The sequence below is a fragment of the Fukomys damarensis genome, unplaced genomic scaffold, assembly GCF_012274545.1.
Source record: "Fukomys damarensis isolate Sample0158 unplaced genomic scaffold, DMR_v1.0_HiC HiC_scaffold_14, whole genome shotgun sequence".
NCBI lineage: Eukaryota > Metazoa > Chordata > Mammalia > Rodentia > Bathyergidae > Fukomys > Fukomys damarensis.
The window spans coordinates 69077895-69100249 of NW_022900926.1; the positions used below are offsets into that span (position 1 = coordinate 69077895).

The 22355-nt window shown below is 38.9% G+C and overlaps 1 protein-coding gene and 1 pseudogene across 1 annotated transcript in view; one reads left to right on the forward strand and one right to left on the reverse strand.

Moving 5' to 3' along the window:
- Nucleotides 1-3657: 3657 nt before the first annotated feature.
- Fbxo9 (F-box protein 9) overlaps nucleotides 3658-22355 on the reverse strand; it is a 37121-nt gene continuing 18423 nt past the window's right edge. The window contains exons 6-13 of the mRNA XM_010630818.2: nucleotides 17881-18011; nucleotides 16914-17028; nucleotides 7737-7855; nucleotides 7483-7573; nucleotides 6612-6707; nucleotides 6352-6445; nucleotides 4711-4862; nucleotides 3658-3897 (exon numbers count right to left, since the gene is read on the reverse strand). Of these exons, the coding sequence (XP_010629120.2) occupies nucleotides 3789-3897; nucleotides 4711-4862; nucleotides 6352-6445; nucleotides 6612-6707; nucleotides 7483-7573; nucleotides 7737-7855; nucleotides 16914-17028; nucleotides 17881-18011 (907 nt within the window). The 3' untranslated portion in view covers nucleotides 3658-3788. The remainder of the gene's footprint in view (nucleotides 3898-4710; nucleotides 4863-6351; nucleotides 6446-6611; nucleotides 6708-7482; nucleotides 7574-7736; nucleotides 7856-16913; nucleotides 17029-17880; nucleotides 18012-22355) is intronic.
- Nucleotides 20178-21410, forward strand: LOC104866657 (annotated as a pseudogene).

Here is a 22355-nt window from a genome sequence, read left to right on the forward strand (position 1 = left end):
CAGTCATGGACCCAGAACTTCAGTTCAGTCTTTCTGCTTTCCACTTCCTAAATAGTAATCCATCTGTCTCTTATTAGTACCCGTCCTATTTTGGAGGAGGATTTAAACCTTTTCCTCTCCTTGCGGCCATTTTAGTGGGGTTCTAGGTGAGAGAGGGCACAGACAAACGTACCTGTTCTGATCACAAACACAACGAAGACTAACATCACATTTTGGGTATGGGTGGCCATGTCTGGTTAGCATGACTGAGGGGCAGTCACTGCGAGTGCGGTCCTTCTACTCCATCCCATCATCCGTTCCTGCTGAGTCCAATGCAAGTGCTGTGGCTGCAAAGGTATGCAGAGCTGTGGCTTGAACTCCGCACCACCCCTGGGGAAATGATGGGTCAGCCTTTAAGATTCGGAACGTGAAAGCACCAGAACTGAAGGTGTGTGCATGAAAATGGCATATACATGTGACGGGGCCGATGATTAGCACCAGAAGGTGAAGACTGTTGGTGAGGTAACAAGGGATTTATAATTCTATTAATCTATTCCCAGTTTTTCTATAATGCATTGGTATTTGCCAGAAATGTTTAAGGTATTTAAAATTTTTCACCCTGTAATTCAGCCATTCTACTTGGCAACACTCTAAGAAACAAAGACCTGTGTGAAGATGTAGCTACAGTAACATTCATTCCAGAAACACTTATGCTAGCATTATATTAGAAAACCAAAGTATCCAAAGACTGTTGGATTATGGGGCCATTAAAGATATTAATAAAGTGATGTACATGACATTATAAAGGGAGGAAGGCTTACAAAGCATTATGTGCAGCATCTTTGTGTGTGCACGCACACTATGGACTGAGCCCAGGCCTGGTACACTCAGCATGCTCTCTACTTCTGGGCCACAACCAGAGCCCCATGGCCCCATCTGTAACACACGCAAAGAAAGAAGGATCAGAAGACAAACACCACAGCATTGAGAGCAGTTCCTCCAGAGCCAAGGATAAAGGATTTCAGGCTGATGCTTTGCCCCAGGCTTGTTTCAAGTCTGCACACCCACACACCCAGCTTTCACAGGCCCCAGCAGCTCCACCTTCTCACTACGGACCAAGGAGGGGCTGGGAGAAAGGGCAGGTAAGGAGGTGGCAGCAATATCTGAATCTGCGCTCAGGCTAAGTCCCGGAGGGCATCTCCTGAGCACAGGGGGTTCAAGCGGGGTATGAAACGCCATTTCCAGAGAAGGCTTTTGCCAGTTCCTCAGTTATCGGTATCACTCTGGATACTGCTATCTGCTTCCCACAGTATGGTTTTCCAGAACATCTGCATAGAGCAAACGAAGGGCAGTCCTGAGATTACAAACCTACGGCAAGATATACAGAGGGCACTACACACCTCAAATTCTGCCTGGTTGTTTTTTCACTCTTTGAGCCTTCTAATTCTCTTGCAGTTATACTGCCTTTGTATTTTTGAAAAGCAATTAAGCTATGTGTAGTGGCACACACCTGTAATCACAGCACTCTGGAAGGCTAAACTAGGAAGACTTGAGAGTTCAAGCCCAGCCTGAGCAATCTAATGATCAATCCAGTGAAACCTTGTCTCAGAGGGGTGGGGGGATGTAGCTCAGTGTGAAGGGCCTAGTAGTACAACACAAAACAATTGAAAAATACTGAGAATCTAATCTGTAAAAATATAACTGTTCCAGCTCTAAACTAAAAGATAAAACTGCTTTAGTGCTTGCCAAAGAATTCCTGAGTTTGAACTTGGTATCCACTCCCTGTCTCTAAGAGGTTCCCTAATCCAGGGATGAACAGTGAAACACCACAGTCCTTAAATTCAGTTTGCTTTAAGAATTTATTTTTAGGGCTGGGGATTTAGCTCAGTGGTTCTGCTGCCTGCCTTACAAGCACAAGGGCCCGAATTCGATCACTGGTACCAAAAAGAAAAGAATATATTTTTATAGCTGTAACTAAGTTTAAAATAATGTTCTATTTATTTACTAAGAAGTCATACTAGGAAGAGCTGCCTTTTTAAGCAAATGGCTTATTTTTCAGGTTTCTTCGAAAGCTAATATTTAAAGGTCTTTTGTTTTTTGAGACATGATCTCCCTAGCCAAGCTGTCCTTGAACTTGTAGAGATCCTCCCATCTCAGGCCTCCAGAGTACTGGGATTACAGGTGTGTGCCACAACACCCAGCTCAAAAGTCTTTCTGTATGCACTGGACATGTGGCTTTCATCTTTAACGTATGTATTAGCTCTTTTTGTTTTGCATTACTGATGTTGGAAATTGAAGCCTCAGCTTCCAACACTGAGCTACCCCTCCAGTCTGATGGGTCAGATTTTTTTCTTTTCTTTTCTTTGGTTTTTTGACAGGGTCTCCCTTTCTAGTTCAGGCTGGCCCTGGACTCAACTGTATAGCTCAGGCTGGCCTCAAACTCGCAGTGATGATCCTCCTGCTTCAGCTGCCTGAGTGCTGGGATTATAGGCGTGCACCATCATGCCCAGCTCAGAGTTAGCTTTTTGAAATGCCTGTCTTCTACGGAATTGTGAACACTTATGAAGTGCCTTTTACTGTCAGTATGAACACGAAGCAATGACAGCGGTAGGTGCTGACTCCTTAAAATCACTTGACTCTTGCTGTATTTGAATCACCAAAAACAAATCTGAAGACAGTGGAGATACACTACAAACTCTATGACTAGGGGAAGGGAGCTCCCTTAAGTAGAAGGGTAACAATTTAGTAGGCTGGCTTCCTCCCAACATTCTTTTCAGAACAAGAGCCTACATGATCCTCAAGCATTCTTTTCTCTTTGGTACTGGGGATCAAACTCAGGCCCTTGTGCTTGTGAGGCTGGTGGCAGAACCACTGAGTTAAATCCCCGGCCCCCTCAAGCATTCATTTTTTTTTTTTTTTGGTACCGGGGATCGAATGTGGGTCCTTATGCTTGCGAGTCCGGCTAAATCCCCGGCCCTCAAGCATTCTTATATAAGGAAAGATGACTGAAATGTTGAAAAGTGTCCTGGTTCTGAAGGATGCATTCTTTCCCATTTCAACATTTGCAAGGCACTAGGATGAGATCAAGATCTAGTTACCTACAGCCTGGGCAAATAGACCATGATATGCTGGGAATTTAACTCAGTGGTGCGGCCGCCTGCCTCACAAGTGCAAGGTCCCAAGTTCGATCCCTGGTACCAAAAAAAAAAAAAGACCATGCTAAAATGAGGCAGTAACTTGTAAGCCCCCGTTGGCTCCCCCAGTACTGATTAAATATTCTCACATTTTTGAAAGGCGGCCCAAGTATTTCCTTGAAAGAAACATTTATTTATGATCTTTATTGGTTAAACAATTTCAAACAAATCCAGAACAGGTTTTCACATTTTGAGCCTTTAGTACAGAGACTATGCCATGCAGGAAATAAAATATTTATCCAGTGACATTCTCCCCTGATGCATTAAAGTATTAGGATGATCAGGCAGAAGATGATTTAAGTGACAGATATCTGCTCATAAATCTGCTTGAAAAAGAACATGAGTTCACACCTCATATAAAGGTTTTTCACAATGTAAATGTCCTTAAACTTATAGTTTCAAAACAGAACACCCAAGAACCATGTATCTCTTTAAATAAAAAAAATAATTTATACTCTTTTTAAAAGAATTCCAACAATTTAAAATAAGTTCCAATCCCATATATATATATATATGTATATATATATATAATATATATGTACATTTATAACTTAGGTGCTCTTTTGCACTGTAAGCTTTTATTCATGCAACAGTGGAGAGACTGGGCCTGAGGCTCTACAGAGGCCTTTCTGAGAAAGCAGTGTAGCTCCTCACTCTGGCGAAGAACAAGGGTGTGTACATCTTGTCGATCTCAAAAGCACTGACTGCTGTCTCACCAGTTGATCTGTAAAGAAATCACCAAATTACAAGAAAATTTCAACTCCTTTCAAATCCTTGTGTTTGTTGAAGGCAATTTATTTTATGCATTAGCCTTTTATTTTCAATTCATCTCAGTAAATTTTAAATAGCGCACTGTAGAACACTTGAAACATTCAGAGAAGTATTTAAAAAGTCACTCATCATTCTACCACCTATACAGCCACATGAAGGGCCTCCTGGTAGTGTTTCTTCCGTTAACTCAACCTCTCTGTGGAGAGATTGGACTCTACTGGAAATCCTGCTTCTTTTCACTGAAAATTCTGACAGTACACATTTCTTGTAAAGAACCATTTTTATGACTACATATTATTACACTTTTTCCTTACCCTACTATTTACTTCATAAGTCCCCTCTGGGAGATTTACTTTTATGGTACGTAGCTATTAAAATAATATGGTATTTTTGGTTATGTTCTTCAAGTATATTCCTAAGAGAATTTCCAAGTCAAAGGATACAATTTAAAACTCTGGTTAAAATGTGTTATTTGCTATTAATCAACAGCAAAATCATAGGCAGGGGAGGGGAAATCAGGTAATATAACATGCTACCACAGCCTTTTATTACTCTTCTCCCCCTAAAAAGAAAAATAAGCAAAAGCAGGAAATTCTAGAGACTTTATACATATTACAAGAAGTCAACATGATCACTAGAAGCTGCAATCATATAAATGATGCCTGCCCAGTACCCTGTGTGGCTTTGCTTTTGTAACATGTTAACTCCGGGAACTCAAAACAGACATCTAGGCTGATCTTGGTAATTTTTTATTGCGTTCACCCACTTGTAAGAAATGTGACAAGAATGATGGATCCAAATGAGTTTGTTGAATCTCTGGTGGCCACTGGAACACAGCTGTAGACCCACATGAAAACTATGCTCTGATTCTTGTACGGGTACACGACGAAAATATCTATATTTATAATCAAGTGGTTTCTGTAAAAGAAAAGGTGCCATTATGAAACTTACATTATATATTCCTAGGAACATTAGTTAACAGTGACACTAACATATACAAGAAAGACTTGTCTTGATATCCCATGAAAGTGAATGTCTTGAAAATGTTTAGGTACTCTAACAAGACCACGTTTCTTTCCATCATCACAGTAACTCCATGTGTGAAATGACTGCACATTTCTATACAATGGCTGAAAAATCGAAGATCTGGGGAGGTCAAACAAGTTAACCAAAGTTACACAGCAGTTGTGAAGCTTCTATTTCTTTCTACTAGTAAACAGCTGGGGATTTTTTGAGAGAGAGAAAGTGATGAACTGATGAAGACTGCAGAAAAAGAGTGTAACTTACCTTTTGCAAATACTGCTGCTAAAAATCACAAAAATGTAAACTCTGAATAGTTTCATTACAAAAGAAAAGAAACCAAAAGTCTGCATGGGCATTCCTAAACCCTTTTATTAGACAAAAGCAGCAACAACGAGGGCCTCACAAGTCCCACCTCTGAGCTTAGAAAAGGCACAGTCACAGCCAACACAATTATCTCTGTCCCTCAGACTGCTGCCCTACATGCCACGAGCCAGTCACAGGAAGGGAGGTGGTCACAGACGGTAGGAGTGAGCTGAAGCGCTGACTGCACAACGCTAGAGAACAGAGGGGTGTAGATGAAAATTTCGTTCAAAAACTCTAAAACTTAGGGGCCGGGGATTTAGCTCAGTGGTTCCGCTAACGCTTCGCAAGTGCAAAGACACGAGTTCGACCCCCGGTACCCAAAATACAAAAAACAAAAAAACTCTACTACTTTAAAGGCAACAAGGTAATATTTATTCCAACTCCTTCACAACTGATTTTATATGTTTTTTAATCAAGATTTTTTTTGTGGGGGGGGTACTGGGGATTGAACTTAGGACCTTGTAACCACTAAGCTAAATCCCCAGCCCTTATTTCAAGATTTTAAAAATGCATAAGGAGAATTTTTTTGAAAAAACTAGGCCTTCAATCTGTTCAGGGAATTTAAAGTCTCTAGAATATAATAAATATCAGTAATTATGTTTGCTTGCCCCTCCAACTCCCCCATGTCCTTTGGCAAAAACAGGAAGAAAGCAAGCTCATTTTTAGTAGAAACTGAAATTCTGTCTAAAAAAAAAAAAAAGAAAAAAGATCTAGATGGGTCACTTTCACTTTTAAGGAAGAAAAACCACCATCATTCAAACTGAGAAGAGCAAAAAATATATTTAGGTGCAATTTTGCTAGTTATTTCAAGGGAGATTTTGTCTTATCTTTTATGTATAAAAATACTGAGCTAAAAAAGGAAACTATCTAGAGAAAAACTACCTGATCCAATAAAAGCAAACAATCTAAAAATTCCAGCTTTCTTCAGAGATATAATGAAAGTGTTTCACTCTAATTGAAAACGCTTAAATGAGTACATTATTGAAATAAGAAAACTGTCAAGTCCACCCTATATACTCACTTCTTCTTTCTTCTTAGTTATTACAGCAAATACTTTGGTCTGATTGTCTGTATCTTGTGACAAGCGATAATGACCCAGTAGAATTGCATCAGTTCTAAAAAAATAAATACATTTTAAATCTAAATGTACTAATCAATTACTATGTGTATTTCAGTGATCCATGGAGGTATGAACTAGGAAGTCATGACTGCTTTTATAATCATGCAGCGCTGAGTTAACCTGGACAAGGCGACTGGTCAGAAAACTACAGATAATACTACCTGGTATTCTTAGTTCTTAAGCGAGGAACAATGGACTGAGGCTCCTCAGGGGTTGTCAACATCATCACACAACCATCAGGAAAGAATCTTAGGTACCTATGTGAAAAGACAAAGACACCAAAACACACCACACACACATAAAGTACGAAACATGCTCTTAGTTTTCAGTACCCAAACCTACTCAGAGATGTGAAATGGAAACTGAAACACCACAGGCCAAAACAATATCATTAAAACAAACATAACTGACAATCTTCAGCCTAGCAACAAGGCACTAAAGGCATTTTATTCTTTTTCTTAGTGAGAACTTTTAATATTATTTACAACATAAAAATTAGATATTACACTTTTATTAAAGTTCTACGTTTTCCGAAAGCCCTAATTTATGTCAAATAAAAGTGTAATTTAAGTTAACACACACTAGTTTATAGGAGTCTGCTTATTTCTCAATAATAATAATAATACAGTAAGTCCCCAACTTATGAATGAGAGAGTTGGTAATTGTATTTGTTCGTAATCCAACAGAGTAAGTCTTATGTAGTACATGTGTAAGAGTTTATAACTCCAATGTTTGTAAGTCAGAGAATTACTGTTCTATCTGTTGAACACTAAGGCTGGATAAAAGCACAAGTTATTTTAAAAGACAAATGTATACACACCTGTAACAAAGGAAAGCTCAAATATAATTTACAAGCTAAGAGAAAATATGCTTTTTATTAACCTGATTTTAAGCGCAGTTCCTATGTCATAATACTGGAGAAAAACACTGAAGGTCATTTTGTGGATAAATCAAAGGAACAGACTAAATAACTTGTGTGCTAATACTTGGAGAGAGAGAATTTTCCACTCACTCAGTGTACTACAGCTGTACCTGTAATATTCCACTTGGTGCCAGGCTCTGTAGAAACCATCAAGAGACTGTTCCCCTTGACGAATATATGTGGTTTTACTGATATACACTCCTGTAAAAATTTTAAGAAAATAAAACTTTAAAAGTTAAAATCATATGACACATCTAGCTTTATTTTTGTTGTGGTTTCCATTAAAGAAGCTCAGAGTTCTTATGCCAATTATAGGAAATTCACAGGTCACACAGTTTCTTCTGAGTTCTAGAATCCAACTCACCATCAAACCGAACACGAGGCCGTTCTAAAAACATCTCTCTCCAGGATGAGTATGGAACAAGTTTAACGCAGCTTCTACCCCACACTTTCAAGCAGGCCAGCCGCCATATTTCAGGGTCTCTGCACAAAAAAGCATTAACATCAATGAATCTAAAAAGCTGAGTCCCTACAGGTAGACATAATATTTTTGCTATCAGCCACCCTTTATTCAACAAGTACTTGTCGAGCACTAGAAAGGTGCTACAAAGACAATGACAGACAAGGCAAAGTCCCTGCCCTTTTAGCAGTGGAAGAGAAAAAGTCCCAAGTAGTATGCTAAGGGCAAAACTCACCCAACAGACAGAGTAAAGGATGCAGACTGGAATGATGGTGTTGAGACAGGGAAATACCTCTGGGAAGGAGACTGAAGTAATGGGAAGAGCATCCTGGGCAGCAGCCACTGCAGGGCAAGAGTCTGAGGTGCAAGTATGACTGGGGGCCTCAGTAAAGAGCCAGAAGGGGAAATGCAGCAAAGGAAACAAGGTGCGAATGGACTTCATGATCCAAGAGATAGAAGGGGCAGATGATGTACTCTTTCAAAAGGGGGTGGCTATTTACACAACCTCCAAGCCACTGTGGCCATGATTTATTCTTTGAAAAGAACACACAGAGGACAAAGCAAGATGGCAGAACTGGACTCAAATCCACCAGAAACCTTAGAGCTGAAAAATACAATGAACCTAAATGATGAAACATAACAGAGTATCAACAACAGAACCGAAAAAGCAGAAGAATCTGTGAACTTGAAGGAAGGTTATTTGAAAACATACGAGCAGAGGAGAAAAAAATAATAAAGCAATGAAGATTATAGAGCTCACGGGACAGCACCAAAAGAACAAATATATTAGTGTCACTGGCATTCTAGAACACAGAATGATGAAGAGGTAAAAGTTTATTTAACACATTCATGATGGGGCCATAATTATGTTTTGTTGGCTGGAGGCTCTGATTTGAATTTGCCCCTGCCAGCCTGAACGCTATGGACACGTATGACTGTCCTATCAGGTGGCTCCTACCACTTCTTAGGGGGCCTTTGATTACAGTAATGCAAAGAAAAGGCACTGATTTAGCATACTTGATGTCATGCTGTTACGGTTAAGGAAAATAGTAAAATGGTATAAACAATTGTAATACAGTTAATTTGTGGTACAGAAGTTGTAAATCCATATTATATACACCAGCAATGGGGGACTTATAAAGTTTCCATGTTAAAATTTAAAGACTTAATTACTGATAAACTATTCATGAATATAAATTTTTTAATTTAATGAAATAAATTTGATTATAATATTTTTAAATGGTATGAATAGTATTAATATTTTTATATGGGCAGTGATTATTCAAATTCAAACAACTAACCAGATGCAGTCCATTTATAGAACATTTATTAATTTTACTAGTAAAAATACCAGTAAGAGTGATATGTACTATCAGTGGTATAAACGGCCCGATGGGACAGTGGCTACATTAAAAAAATAACAGCAGAAAACTTTCCAAACCCAAAAGTACAAATACAAAGGTTCTGAAAGGGGAGAAGGAGGGAAGGGGGAGGGAGGCAAGTAACATATAAGAAAGTTCTGGTGCACCTAGCAGGTTTCTTGCCAGAAACCTGAAAGGCCAGGAGAGAATGGGATGATATACTGCAAGTGCTGAAAGAAAGCTGCCAGCCTGAGAAGGATCCAAGACAGCTGAATAAAAGTGACACAGAGAAGAGGCAACAAAGGAAAACCCTTCTCTTGAGAAGAATGACTGAGGGAGACCTCTGAAAATGGACAAGGAAGTGAGGAGAAGCCTCAACATCATGGCATCAACCTATAGAACAACTTTAACTCTGGTTTCCTGGCTGGGGAAGATCTCCATACTGCCAGGGAAAGGTAATAAGCAGCAAGTACCATCGACTGCTGTCACAGCAGTGGTTGTGGGTCCTCACTGCAGGGGAATCCCACAGTCCTCAGAGGCTTTATACTCAGGCTGGGAGCTGGCTGATCACGAGTGACTGCCCAGCTACAAAAAAGGAACAGATATTGGGTCTCCCTCAAGCCCCAGATTCCCAGTTTCTACAACAGCCATAGCTAAGATGACATTCTGCCTGTGGGGCCAGCAGCCAGTCCATTGCAGCCCCAAGCCCAGGTCACAATCATGCTTGTCCCATGGGAACTAGGGGAGGCTCCTTCCCCATCCCAGAGTCTTGGCCCTGCAGCTGCTGGGGTAAAGTCTCAGCCTCAACTGTTCCTGTCCATCAGGAGCTGGGGAAGGTCCCAGCTGCTTTCTGCAGCTCCAATAACCCAATTCCCCACATCTCCCATGCTCATCCCTCAAGAATGCGGAAGATCCCTGCTCTAAGTCTGGATCTAGAATGTCCCCCAAGGCCCATGTGTTCATGGTCTTGGTCCTCAGCCTGTGGTATGCCTGGGATGAGGTGGGGCCTATTGGAAGAAGTTGGGCAATAGTGGGCAATCCCTGGAAGGGATACTGGGGTGCCGGTCTCATCCTCCCTTTGCTTCTTAGTTGCTTTGCTACAGAAACAAAAGCAACAGAGCAATGACCATGGACTTAAACCTCTGAATCAGTGAGCCAAAATAAAACTTGCCCTTTAAATTGCTATTTCTGGTATTCTGTCACAGTGATGGAAAGCTGACTAACATAGATCCCATCCATGCCTGCAGCTCCAGAAACACAACTACCACAGTCCAACCTTAGCACTGCCTGCGCTTGTCTGATGGGAACTAGGGACATTCTTCTCTTCCCCAGCCTAAAGCCGTGGGACTACAGGGGCTGGTGTACGAAGTCCAGCTTCAGCCACCCCTATTCTGCTGCACCTATCCCACAGATACTAGGAAAGTGTCGATCTGTGACTTCCAGGAATGCAGGTACCAGTGTTCCAAATGGTACCACCTGTACTTGCCCTGAGAACTAGGGAAGGTCTCCTTCTCAGTCCACAGCCTTGAGACTACAGCTGCTGATGCAAACAGCTCCCTATTCACCCAAGCTTGTCCCTTGGGAACAGAGGAAGGTACTACTTGTGTCCTGAAGCTTCAGGGCTACGGATTCCAATGTCCAAGTCTCAGCCCCACCAATGCTTGTCCCACATGACCTAGGGACAATCCACATCCTGCAGTTCCAGGACAACAGATCCCAAAGCCCTAAGTCCCAGTACCACTCATGCTTGGCCCATGGGCTCTAGGGAAGGTTTTACATCCTACATCCTCAGGAGCACAGGTGCCACAGTATAAGCCCAAATGTTACCTGCACACATTCTGTGAGACCCAGCTCACAGTCATGGGCTAATAGCTTCTGCTGGTGTCCAATTTCCTGGCATCATTTATGCTCAGGATCTGGTGAAGTAACCATCCAGACTTTACAGCTCCAAGTTAGTGGCTTCCAGTGCTACAAGGCCCAGAACCACTCACAATCACCCCAGGGGAAGTAGCAAAGGTCCCCTCTGTGCATCCCAAAATCTCAAGTCTGTCATAACCCGTGCCACAAACTCCAATATGTATCCTGTAGGACCTGGAGAAAGCCCTATCCCAATTCTGTGGCTTCTAGTGCTCAGGGCTAGGCATCTCCTATATTCATCCTAAGGGTGCCTGGAAGGTCTCCTTCACATTCTATGACTTGAGGACCCTGGCTGCTAGTGCCACAACCCTCGGTGTTACCTGTGCTTGTCCCAAGTGATATGGGGAACAGCCCTCTCCACATCCTTCACCACCAAGACTATGGTAGCTGCTGCCACAAGCCCCTATACCATCAGTGTTCAACTCTGCAGCCTGAAGACAAACACCTTAGGAAGCCTACGCCTGTTGTAACTACTTTCACGAACCACAGTAGTGGTTGACACTGCTGATATGAGTCAGAGGTGAGAAAATCACACAGAGCACGCCTATAATCAAAGCCAAAGCAAGCATAACTGGCACCCTATGTCCCATCCAAATAAAAACTACATCTGTTCCACTAAAGTGGAAAAAGCAAATGTTATATCAAACGTGTAGAGATCAATGTAGGAAACAAAGGAAACATGAAAGGAACATGACACCCCTGAAGAAAAACAATAACTCTGCAGAAATACATTCCCATTTGAAGGAAATCTATGAAGTGACTGAAAAGAATTCAAAATCATGATTCTACGAAAACTCAGTGAGACATATGAGAACATGGACAATAGAAAAAAAGAAGAAAAACAATTGAGGGTACAAATGAGAAACTCACCAAAAAGGTAGATTTCATTAAAAAAAAAAAATCACAAGTTTCAGATTCACAGACCTCAACTAATGAAATAAAATGAAGAACTTCCAAAACAGACTAGAACAAGTAGAATAATTTTCAGAATGAAGAAAGCTTATAAAATATACAGGATAACATTAAGAAAGGAAATATTTAACTTATTAAAATTGCAAAAGGCAAAGAAAAGGCATCAAAAATCTGTTTCACAAAATAATAGCTGAAAGCTTCGCAAATCTTCAAAGAAATATGAACATCCAGATACAAGAGATTCAAAAGATCGCAACCACATTCAACCAAAATAGACCCTCACCAAGGCATATTACATTCAAAATGTCAAAGGTACAAAACAATTCTAAAAACAGCAAAAGCTTCAAGTCATATAAGGAAATGCCCACTGTATTTACAGCAGATGCCTCAGCAGAATTCTTACAGGTTAGAAGAAAATGATATGTATATTCAAAGTCCTGAAGGAAAAAACAATACCAAGAATACTATACCTAATGGGCCAGGGATGTAGCTCAGTGGTTTGGTGGCCTGCCTTGCAAGCACAAGGACCCGAGTTCAATCCCCAGTACCAAAAAAAAAAAACCAAAACAACAAAAAAAGAAGCAAAAGAATACTATACCTAAGGGGCCAGGGATGTAGCTCAGTGGTTTGGTGGCCTGCCTTGCAAGCACAAGGACCCGAGTTCAATCCCCAGTACCAAAAAAAAAAAAAACCAAAAAAACAAAAAAAGAAGCAAAAGAATACTATACCTTTTTTGTCCTTCAGAAGTGAAGGAGAAATATTCTGTCTCCAATAAGCAGAAACTAAGAAAACTCATTATCACCAGGCTAACCCTACAAGAAATGCTTTAGAAAATTCTAGACTAAAAAGGATAACCATTATCATTAAAACACACAAACATACTAAGCTCAACAGAATACTTGTAAAAGAAGAGAATCAAACCTTAGCATGACAAAAGCACTAACAAATTTTTTAAAAAGTGGTGAAAGGAACAAAAAATATGCAAAGCAATCAGAAAACAATTAATGAAAATGACAGGAAGAAGTTCATGCCTGTCAATAATCTCAAATATCAATGCATTAAATTAATGAATCAAAAGATAAAGAATTGCAGAAAAAGAAAGGAAGAGCCAACAATATGCTGCCTATAAGAAATTCACTTCACAGGTAAGGAACACAGACTGAAAATAAAGGGTTAGAAAAAGTTGTATTACACAAATGAGAACCAAAAGTGAGCAAGATTAGCCACACTCACATCAGATAAAGCAGAATTAAATAAAAAACTGTAAAAAAGATACAAAGAAAGTTATTCTATACCCATAAAAGCATCAACTTAGTGAGAAGATATCAGCCAATATGGGGCCACTCAAATACATAAAACAAACATTAAACTAAAAGGAGAGACTCCAACACAACAACAGTTGCGGATTTCAACACTGCACTTATGTTGATGGACAGATTATCCAGACAGAAAATTAAAAAAAAAAAAAAGTCTGAGGTGAACTACTCTATAGACCAAAAGGGACCTAACAGACATGGTTATAACATTTCATCTAAAAGTAGCAGAACAGGCTTGGAGATTTGGCTTAGTGGTTCTGCCGTCTTCCTGGCAAGTACAAGGTCCCAAGTTTGATCCTGGTACCAATAAATAAATAAAATAAAAGTAGCAGAACAGGCATTCTTCTTCTTCCTCTTCTTCTTTTTTTTTTTTTGAGACAGGGTCTCACTATGTAGTTGAGAATGACCTGGAACTCACTATGTAGCCCAGGCTGGTCTTGAATTCACAGCAATCCTCCTGCCTCAGCCTCCTGTACAAGTGTGCACCACCATGCTAGGCGGCATTCTTCTCATTAGCACATAGCACATTCTCCAGAAGAGATCACATTAGGCTCTAAATCAGGTCTCAATAAAGTATAAAAAATTAATATTACATTATGTATCTTAGACCACAACAGAATAAAACTATAAATGAAGGAAGGAAAATGTGCAAATACATATAAATTAAACAGCATGCTTCATGCTGGGCATGGTGGTGCACACCTGTAATCCCAGCACTCGGGAGGCTGAGGCAAGGCAGGAGGATCACTGTGAGTTCGAGACCAGCCTGGGCTACATAGTGAGTTCCAGGTCAGTCTCAACTACAAAGTGAGACCCTGTCTCAAAAAAACCAAAAAAAAAAAAAATAAATAAATAAATCAAATTCTTAGGGTGAACAATATATTCAGTAAAATTGAACATATGTTAGGAAGGCTACGGATGCAGCAGTGGGCCTGCCTAGCATTCAAGAGGCCTGAGGTTGGTCCCAGCACCACAAAAATGAGAACAAAACACAACACAAGCCAAAATAAAACAAAACAGAAAACAAAAAGCATAGCAAAACAAAGACTCCCCCAAAGCAACAAGGACAACAACAAAAAGCATGACAGAAGGATCAACAGCAGGACAGATCAAACAGAAAAACTAGCGAGCTTTGAGACAGACTATAATATAACTACATAACTGGAAGAAAAAAAGAGGAATGAAGAAAACTAATGGGAAATTTGGCCAGTATTAAAAAAGCAAAAATCTGGTTACTGGCATTCATGAAAGATTTGAGACTACCAAAGGAACAGAAAGCTTACTAACAGAAAATTTCCCAAGCCTAGAGAAGGACACAAATATCCAAGCATAAGAAAGTCACCAAACTTAACCCAGCAAAATTTACCTCAAAATATCTTACAATCTTACTCTCAGAGGTAAGACAAAAATATTGTCAAGGCTGCAAGAACAAACAAGTAACACCAGGATGTCTCTATGCTCTTGACAACTGACTTAGCAGAATCTATAAAGACCAAGAAGAGAGTAAGATATCTACAGAACAATACTCAAGGAACAGTGGAATACCATACCTAGTAAAGCCATCCTTCAGGAATGAAGAAAAGATGAAAGCATTTTCAGAAAAACAAAAGCTGAGACTTTTTATTCAAGAAATGATAAAGGAAGTTCTTCAACATGAAAGAGATGGTAGTAAGTAAGATAACACAGGCAGGTATAAAACTCATTGGTTCAAAGTAATTATACAAACAAATTCAGGATGCTCTAATATTGTAAGCATGGTGGGTAAACCATTCATACTATCAATAATTACCTTGAATGTAAATGGATTAAATTATCCAATTAAAATCAGAGAGTAACTGATGGATATAGGGCTTAATAAGAAATTCACTACATCTCTAATGACTTACAAATTGTAAGTGAAGAAAGAGAAGATAGGCCATGTAAATGCAATCCAAAAGAAAAGAGTAGTCATACATACATCAGATAAAAATAAATGAAAAGCAATCAAAAGAGGCAAGAATAAAGGAAATGCTGTAGGAGACTGGAATAGGCAAGTATTTTTTAGACAAGACCTCAAGCACAGGAAACGAAATCAACAATTGACAAACGAAATTGCATCAAACTGAGAGGTTTCTGCACAGCAAAGGAAGCAACTAACAAAGTGTAAGCAATGTATAGAATGGGATACACATAAAATTTTATTCCTGAAAATAACCAAAATAACCTTTCTTAACCAAATATTTTCTATTTTCTGATGTATAAATGAAGGAATAACTGCTAGAAACCTTAATTTCAAAGCTTGGCGGCAATCAATAGATGCTTACGGGTATTTGTTAAATAACTCAGAGTAACCGAAAACAAAAAAAGACTTCAGGCAATTCAAATATATATGCAAAATACAAGATTCTGAATGGAATTAGGTCATTTATTTTTAAAAATTAATCTCATTGGTACATTTTAGATATACAGTATAATGATATTCATCATTGTAGATTTGTACCATTACATAATGTATCTTGATTCTCATTTATTCCCCATCCTCCTCCCTCCCTTCAATCTTTCAACCCCTCTCTTTACAAAGACTCTATTTTCCATTTTCCATTTTCTCCTGTTACTTCCATTCCCCTTTCCTTCCCCCTTCCCCTTTGCACCTTTCTTCCTATTCCACATTATCTATTATACATTTTGATCTTTATTTACACATTGTTTCTCACCCCAGAGAAACTTGGAATCAGATTATTTAAAATAATGCATCTGACTTTAAGAACTAAAGTTATAAAAAAATGTTCTAGATGGTAAAGAACATAGATGTGTGTGTGTGTGTGTATACATATATATATATATGTGTGTGTGTATGTGAACATATATGTATTTTTTTTACAAGAAACCCATAAAAGGTTAGCCTCAAATAATTTTGCATTAAATTTATTATTTCTGACATAGCAAAAATTTAAAAGACAGGATAACTTTTGAGGGTCCAAAGTAATAGTCTACTGCAATCTAAATTAAATCATTACCATAAATGAGTTTAGAGTTACTGTAAAAATGACTTGAATATTGCTTTCTTTCCCTTTTTGTTTTTTGAGACAGGGAGGGTCTCACTATGTAGTTCAGACTGCCCTTGAACAAACACACTATGTACCCCAAGTGGCCTCAAACTTGTGGTGGCATTCCTGCCTCAGCCTCCAAGTGCTGGGATCACAGGGTGTGCCACCATGCCCTGCTTGTATATTTCTAATACAACTCTCTTCTCCACATCAGCTAAGCTGATGGAAGCAGTATATATGACTTTATCTGTTCTATACACACACTGGAGGGCCGGAGATTTAGCTCAGTGGTTCCACCACCTGCCTGGCAAGCATCCTGAGTTTGATCGCCGGTATCAAAAACAAAACACATACACTGGAAACATAGCATGTGGGAACCTCTAAATGCTAAGTTATTTGAGAAAATCACATTATAGTACAGCTCTGCAAAACTTTTGTTTATTTTAAGCTTTTATCAATCAAGTTATTTCAAAAAATAGGCAAAAACCCCCAAAATAAACCATAATCCTTTTCTCCACTGCCTTAGTTATATAAAAACAAAACAAATACCTGGCACAGATATAGAATCCTCTGCACACAAGTGACAACTGCTCCAATGCTCTGAGGTCCAAGTCATTAGACACCACCCACCGGAAGATGTACATCAGGACCTCCATGGGCAGTGCTGCAAAAGAAGGTCCTCTTTCAGTGAGTCTCCTGCATGCCACCCTACCTTCACAACCACATTCTCAGGTGTGTGTAGATTCCTAGAAACTCATACACTTATAAACACACCCTCAGCATTGCTCAGAGCTACAGCATGAGAATACTGAACTACCCAATGCCAATCAAGGGTTCCTACCATCAAGATGTAAATAATCTATTTTTTTTAGATTTGAAGCTACTTATATGAAGTACCTTTTTCTTTCGTAAAATTATTTTATCACCAAGATGTATTAAAATAATTACTATATGCATGATCCCATATTGCATTTAAACATCAAGAAATTATTTTTATCTTTAAAAAAATTTAAAATGCCCTCATCTAAAAAAAATCACGTAACAGGGCCAGGGCTTTAGCTCAGTGGTTCTGAGGCCTTGCAAGTACAAGGTCCTGAGTTCAATCCCCAGTACCAAAAAAATAAAATTAAATTAAATTAAAAAAAAATCACATAACCCAACACTTAACACATGAAAATGTGTTTCTAAATATGTAGCCTGTCTTGGGATCATTGTCCACCCTGGCTGAGATAATCCATGATACCTGTATTCCACTTTTCTCAGGGCATCTCAGCAACTGTTGACTCAACTTCACTGAAAAAAGTCTGGCATCCTTGAACACCTGCATTACAAATGCTCTTCCATTTCAGATTTTGAAAAGCTTGTTAGTATAAATAAACAGTAATTATAACCAGATCTCTCACCATATTCTGAACTAGGCAGCAATTATCTAACAAATTATCTCAGTTTTGAAGTCTGGAAAAATTCAACCTAAGCTTAAAGTGTTTCTTATTGAGTGAAATCTCAGAATCCACACCTGATATGTGAGTCTGACTGTTCTCAAGCTCAGGCTGACACAATTTGAGCACAGACTCCTGAAATGTGAGCTGCTGCTGGAAGTAGGATAAGAGATCTGCCATCTTGCTATCGTCATCGTTATCTTCAATGCTGAAAAGAGAAGAGGTGAATAAATTAAGTGCCTCAGACTATGAATATACTGTTCAGAAACTGACTTTTCACGGCACATTCATATCTGCTTTAGAAAGTCACCTAAAAGCAAACTTTTTAAAAATGTGGTAACAATTTATCTTGCTTTGCAAAGGAGTGCCATACAGTTTCCCTTCTTTCCTGGAGACTGAACCCAGGGCTGCACACATGCTGGCACTGAGCTACTATCCTCAGTCCTTCTTTATTTTGAGACAGGGTCTCATTAAGTCGTCCATGCTGGGCTCAAACTTGCAATCTTCTTGTTTCAGCCTCCCAAGCAGCTGAGATTAAGGTGTTTGCCACCATACCTGGCTCATACTATGGTTTTCAAAAAGGTAATTAGGATTTTTGGATTCAGGGGGTAAAATTTATTAGTTTTGCCATAAAGTGGACATTTCATGAGTTAGTGAAAAATCTTAAGTGGTTTGAAAATCTAATGTAAATAATCTTAATCCTTTCTAACTGGATACTATGGTTTTCAAAAAGGTAATTAGGATTTTTGGATTCAGGGGGTAAAATTTATTAGCTTTGCCATAAAGTGGACATTTCATGAGTTAGTGAAAAATCTTAAGTGGTTTGAAAATCTAATGTAAATAATCTTAATCCTTTCTAACTGGATAAAAATCAAATATACAGATATCATATGAGGTACTGTACTTACTTATCTAGGGTTTTCTAAGAGATATATCTTAACTCCAAACCTTTAAAGAGGGAAATACCTAATTTGAAAAAATCTTAGGGTCCACAAATCATCTACCAATATATGGAACTGTATAGTTAGTTAAGAGTGCTGAAAAAATGTCTAGCATTCCATTTTTGCTGAATATTAATAATGATGAAAATAGAAAAAGGCTCAGATGAGGATGAAGTTAGGAAAAAAGAAGGGCTTTTTATAGTACAATGAAAAACAAGTGTAGTTGAGGCTCGATGGACTTAGTGGCTAGTCAATCAATATTTTACAGCAAAAGGCAATAAATAAAAGCTCACTGAAGAAACTTTCCAGATCTGGTAATAAAAAATAAACTACATTCATAAAGGACTTTCAGAGTATCTGGGTTTGTACAAAGACATGGAACAGAAAACAATTTTTCTTTTGGTACTGGGGATTGAATCCAGGGTCTCATGCCTATTAGGGAAGCCTTCTTCCACTGAGTTATATCCCTAGCCAACAAATGCTTCTTTAAGGTTTTAAGACAATGTTCCTTATTAACACCCAGCACTTACAAAACATGCTAAGAGCTGAGACTACGTAACTCTACCCAAATTTACAGAACATTTAGAAAAAAAGCCTAAATGATTTATTTTGAGCATAAACTACTGAATGTTATTAACTCTAATTTGGCATAAATATTAGCTGAAAAGTTTAAACACAATCAACAGTGACTTCACTGCATGTTTATAATACGGCCTATGCACCTCTTGAACGTGAACAGACATATGCATTAGCTTAAAAACACTGGCAATAGGCACATGACAAATGTAATTTTTGCATGAGAGTAAATATAATAGCTAACATCTCCTTATCAAAACTATTTTTTCTACACAATATTCCTCCCCTCCTTTTTTTGAAAAAAGGTCAAACTACACAGTACAGAATGGCCTTGAGCTCACAATCTTCCTGCCTCAGCCTTCCAAGTACTGGACTTACAGATGTGCACTACCATGCCTGGCCTGTAATACCCATTTGAACCTAACATTCTTTCACGGGAACAAACACCCTTCCCTTCTCACACAAGTACTAACAAATTGGGCCTTGGAGGATACTGGAAGTTGGCCAAAACAGTTTTATAACTGTCCTGGAAATAGCTTCAATAGCTGTGGTTTAAAAGTATGTTTTCTTGATCTCCATCCATATTAGACCATCAATGTTACATCATGACATTGATACAAGTGGCAGCCGTGAAACAATTTCTTTCAGGGATTCATACATCTGGTACCTACACTTTTAAAGAATGTCTTTTTTTTTTTTTTTTTTTTTTTTTTTTTTCACTTTTTTTTTTTTTTTTTTTTTTTGGGACAACAGATCCAACTTGGTCCCTTGTGCTTTTGAGGCAGGCACCAGAACCACTAAGCTAAATCCCTGGCCCTAAAGAATGTCATTTTACTATGAGTTGTGATGCTATAAACATGGGTACACATGTACCACTGCAATAGGATATCTTTAACTCTTTAAGAAAGATACCGAGAAGGGGAATAGCTGGGTCAAATGGAATTTCTAGTTTTAGTTTTTTGAGGAATCTCCATTCTGATTTCCATAGTAGTCGCACCAGTTTACACTTCCATAACAATGGAGTACTACTCTGCCATAAAGACAGACAAATGAGTCATTTGTAGGAAAATGAATGTAACTTGAGACCATAATGTTAACTGAAATAAATCAGACACACAAGCTTAAATATCACATAGTCTCTTATACGAGAAACCCAATAATATAAAGAGCAAAATAAAAGATAGATAATAAGAAGTGGGAAGGGGATCAAGAGATAGAGGGAGGAGAGAGGGAGAGGAATAGAAGTGGGTGAGAAAAGGATTTAAGATTTATCAGGTACACGTACCAACTTCACACAAGGAATGTAAACATTATGCACTGCAAACATGTACTAATAAAAAAATAAAATTTAAGGCCAAACATGTTAGTTTTTAATAATGTTCTATCTATATACATTAAGAGAACAATAATCTTGTCATAGTTCAACATTTTCTTAATAAAATGCCTTTTGTAAAATGTAAAGTTTCACCAGGCACAGTGGCGCACACCTATAATCCCAGCACTCTGGTGGCTGAGGCAGGAGGATTGCTGTGAGTTCGAGGCCAGCTTTGGGCTACATAGTGTGTTCAAGGCCAGCCTGGAGTACATAGCGAGACCCTGTCTCAAAAAAACCAATAAATAAATTAATTAATTCCGCCTAGGGCCTCCGTGTCATGCCCATCCATTCAGGCCAATCTCCTGGATGGCTCTGTGAGTTGCAGCAGCCACGGCCAGCCAGTTGAAGGGAATCCAGCAGCTGCTGCAAGCCAAGAAGCGGTCACAGAGAAGGTGTCCAAGGCCCACAAGCAAAAGGACTGGAGGCTGAAGCAGGCCAAAGAAGCAGTTCAGCTGAGACTGCACAGTACTGCCTGCACGAGGAGAAAGAGTTCACGGCCAAGGAAGTGGAGGACTCAGGATCCTACAGCAACTGCAGCAGTGAAGTGGAGGAGACCCAGAAGATGGCCGTCCTCCAGGTCAACTTCCGGCAGAACAGGGAAGAAGTCCTGGATAATCTCTTGGCCTTTGTCTGCAACATCCGGCCAGAAATCCATGCAAACTACCGCATCAGTGGGCAGAAGAAAGAAGCACCTGCTCTGTGGACTGCACTGTAGATGCTCTCATGGAATATGAAGCTTTAGCAAAGTCGATTTCACTTTCTGGAGAGTAGTATATTTAACTTCTTTGGACAAACTTAGTACTTTCACTAAAGATTTCATCTTTTTACGTCATATTTCTTAGAAATTTAAGTAGTATATGATGTGTTTTCCTACACCTATAGCTCAAGCAACATGTATATTTGTTGACTTTCATTCTTAGATTTAGTAAGAAAAAGAAAAAAACATTCTTTAAAGAAAGGATTAAATAACTTTTTTTCTCTCACACTTTCTTGAAAGTCAGGGGCTTTATCTATGAAAAAGTAGTATATAGTTATTTGTAACTTGCATGACACAGCAGCCAGCCTTAAGCAGTATATTTTGAGAAATGATTAAAACAGCAAATACTAGTATACTTGCTTAGGCTGCCCTTCCTTTATCTTAACCAAAATTACTAGATGAGCTGGGTGTGGTGGTGCACACTTGTATTCCCAGCACTTGGGAGGCTGAGGCAGGAAGATTCTGAGTTTGAGGTCAGCTTGGGCTACATAGTAAGAGCTTTTTTGTTTGTCTGTTTGTTTGTTTGTTTGGTACAGGGGCTCTAACTTGGGACCTTGCTCTTGCAAGGCAGGCGGTGGAACTACTGAGCCAAACCCCCGGCCCTGGGCTACATACATAGTAAGATCCAGGCCTGCCTAGACTACACAGTGAGACCTTGACTCAAATGAAAACAAAACAAAACAATTTACTAGATGACAGGACTCAAGAACTTGTTACTTATTACTTATTACTTATTATTTGGTGTGTTGATAATCATTTACAAGTAAAGACTGCCATGCAAAAAAAAAAACAAAAAACACAAACATGTACTAATTTTTAAAAAAGAAAAAAAAAGAAGACTAGTATAATGAAACCCCATTTACTCATTACCCAATTTCAACCATTAGTGACATTTTTTTCCCT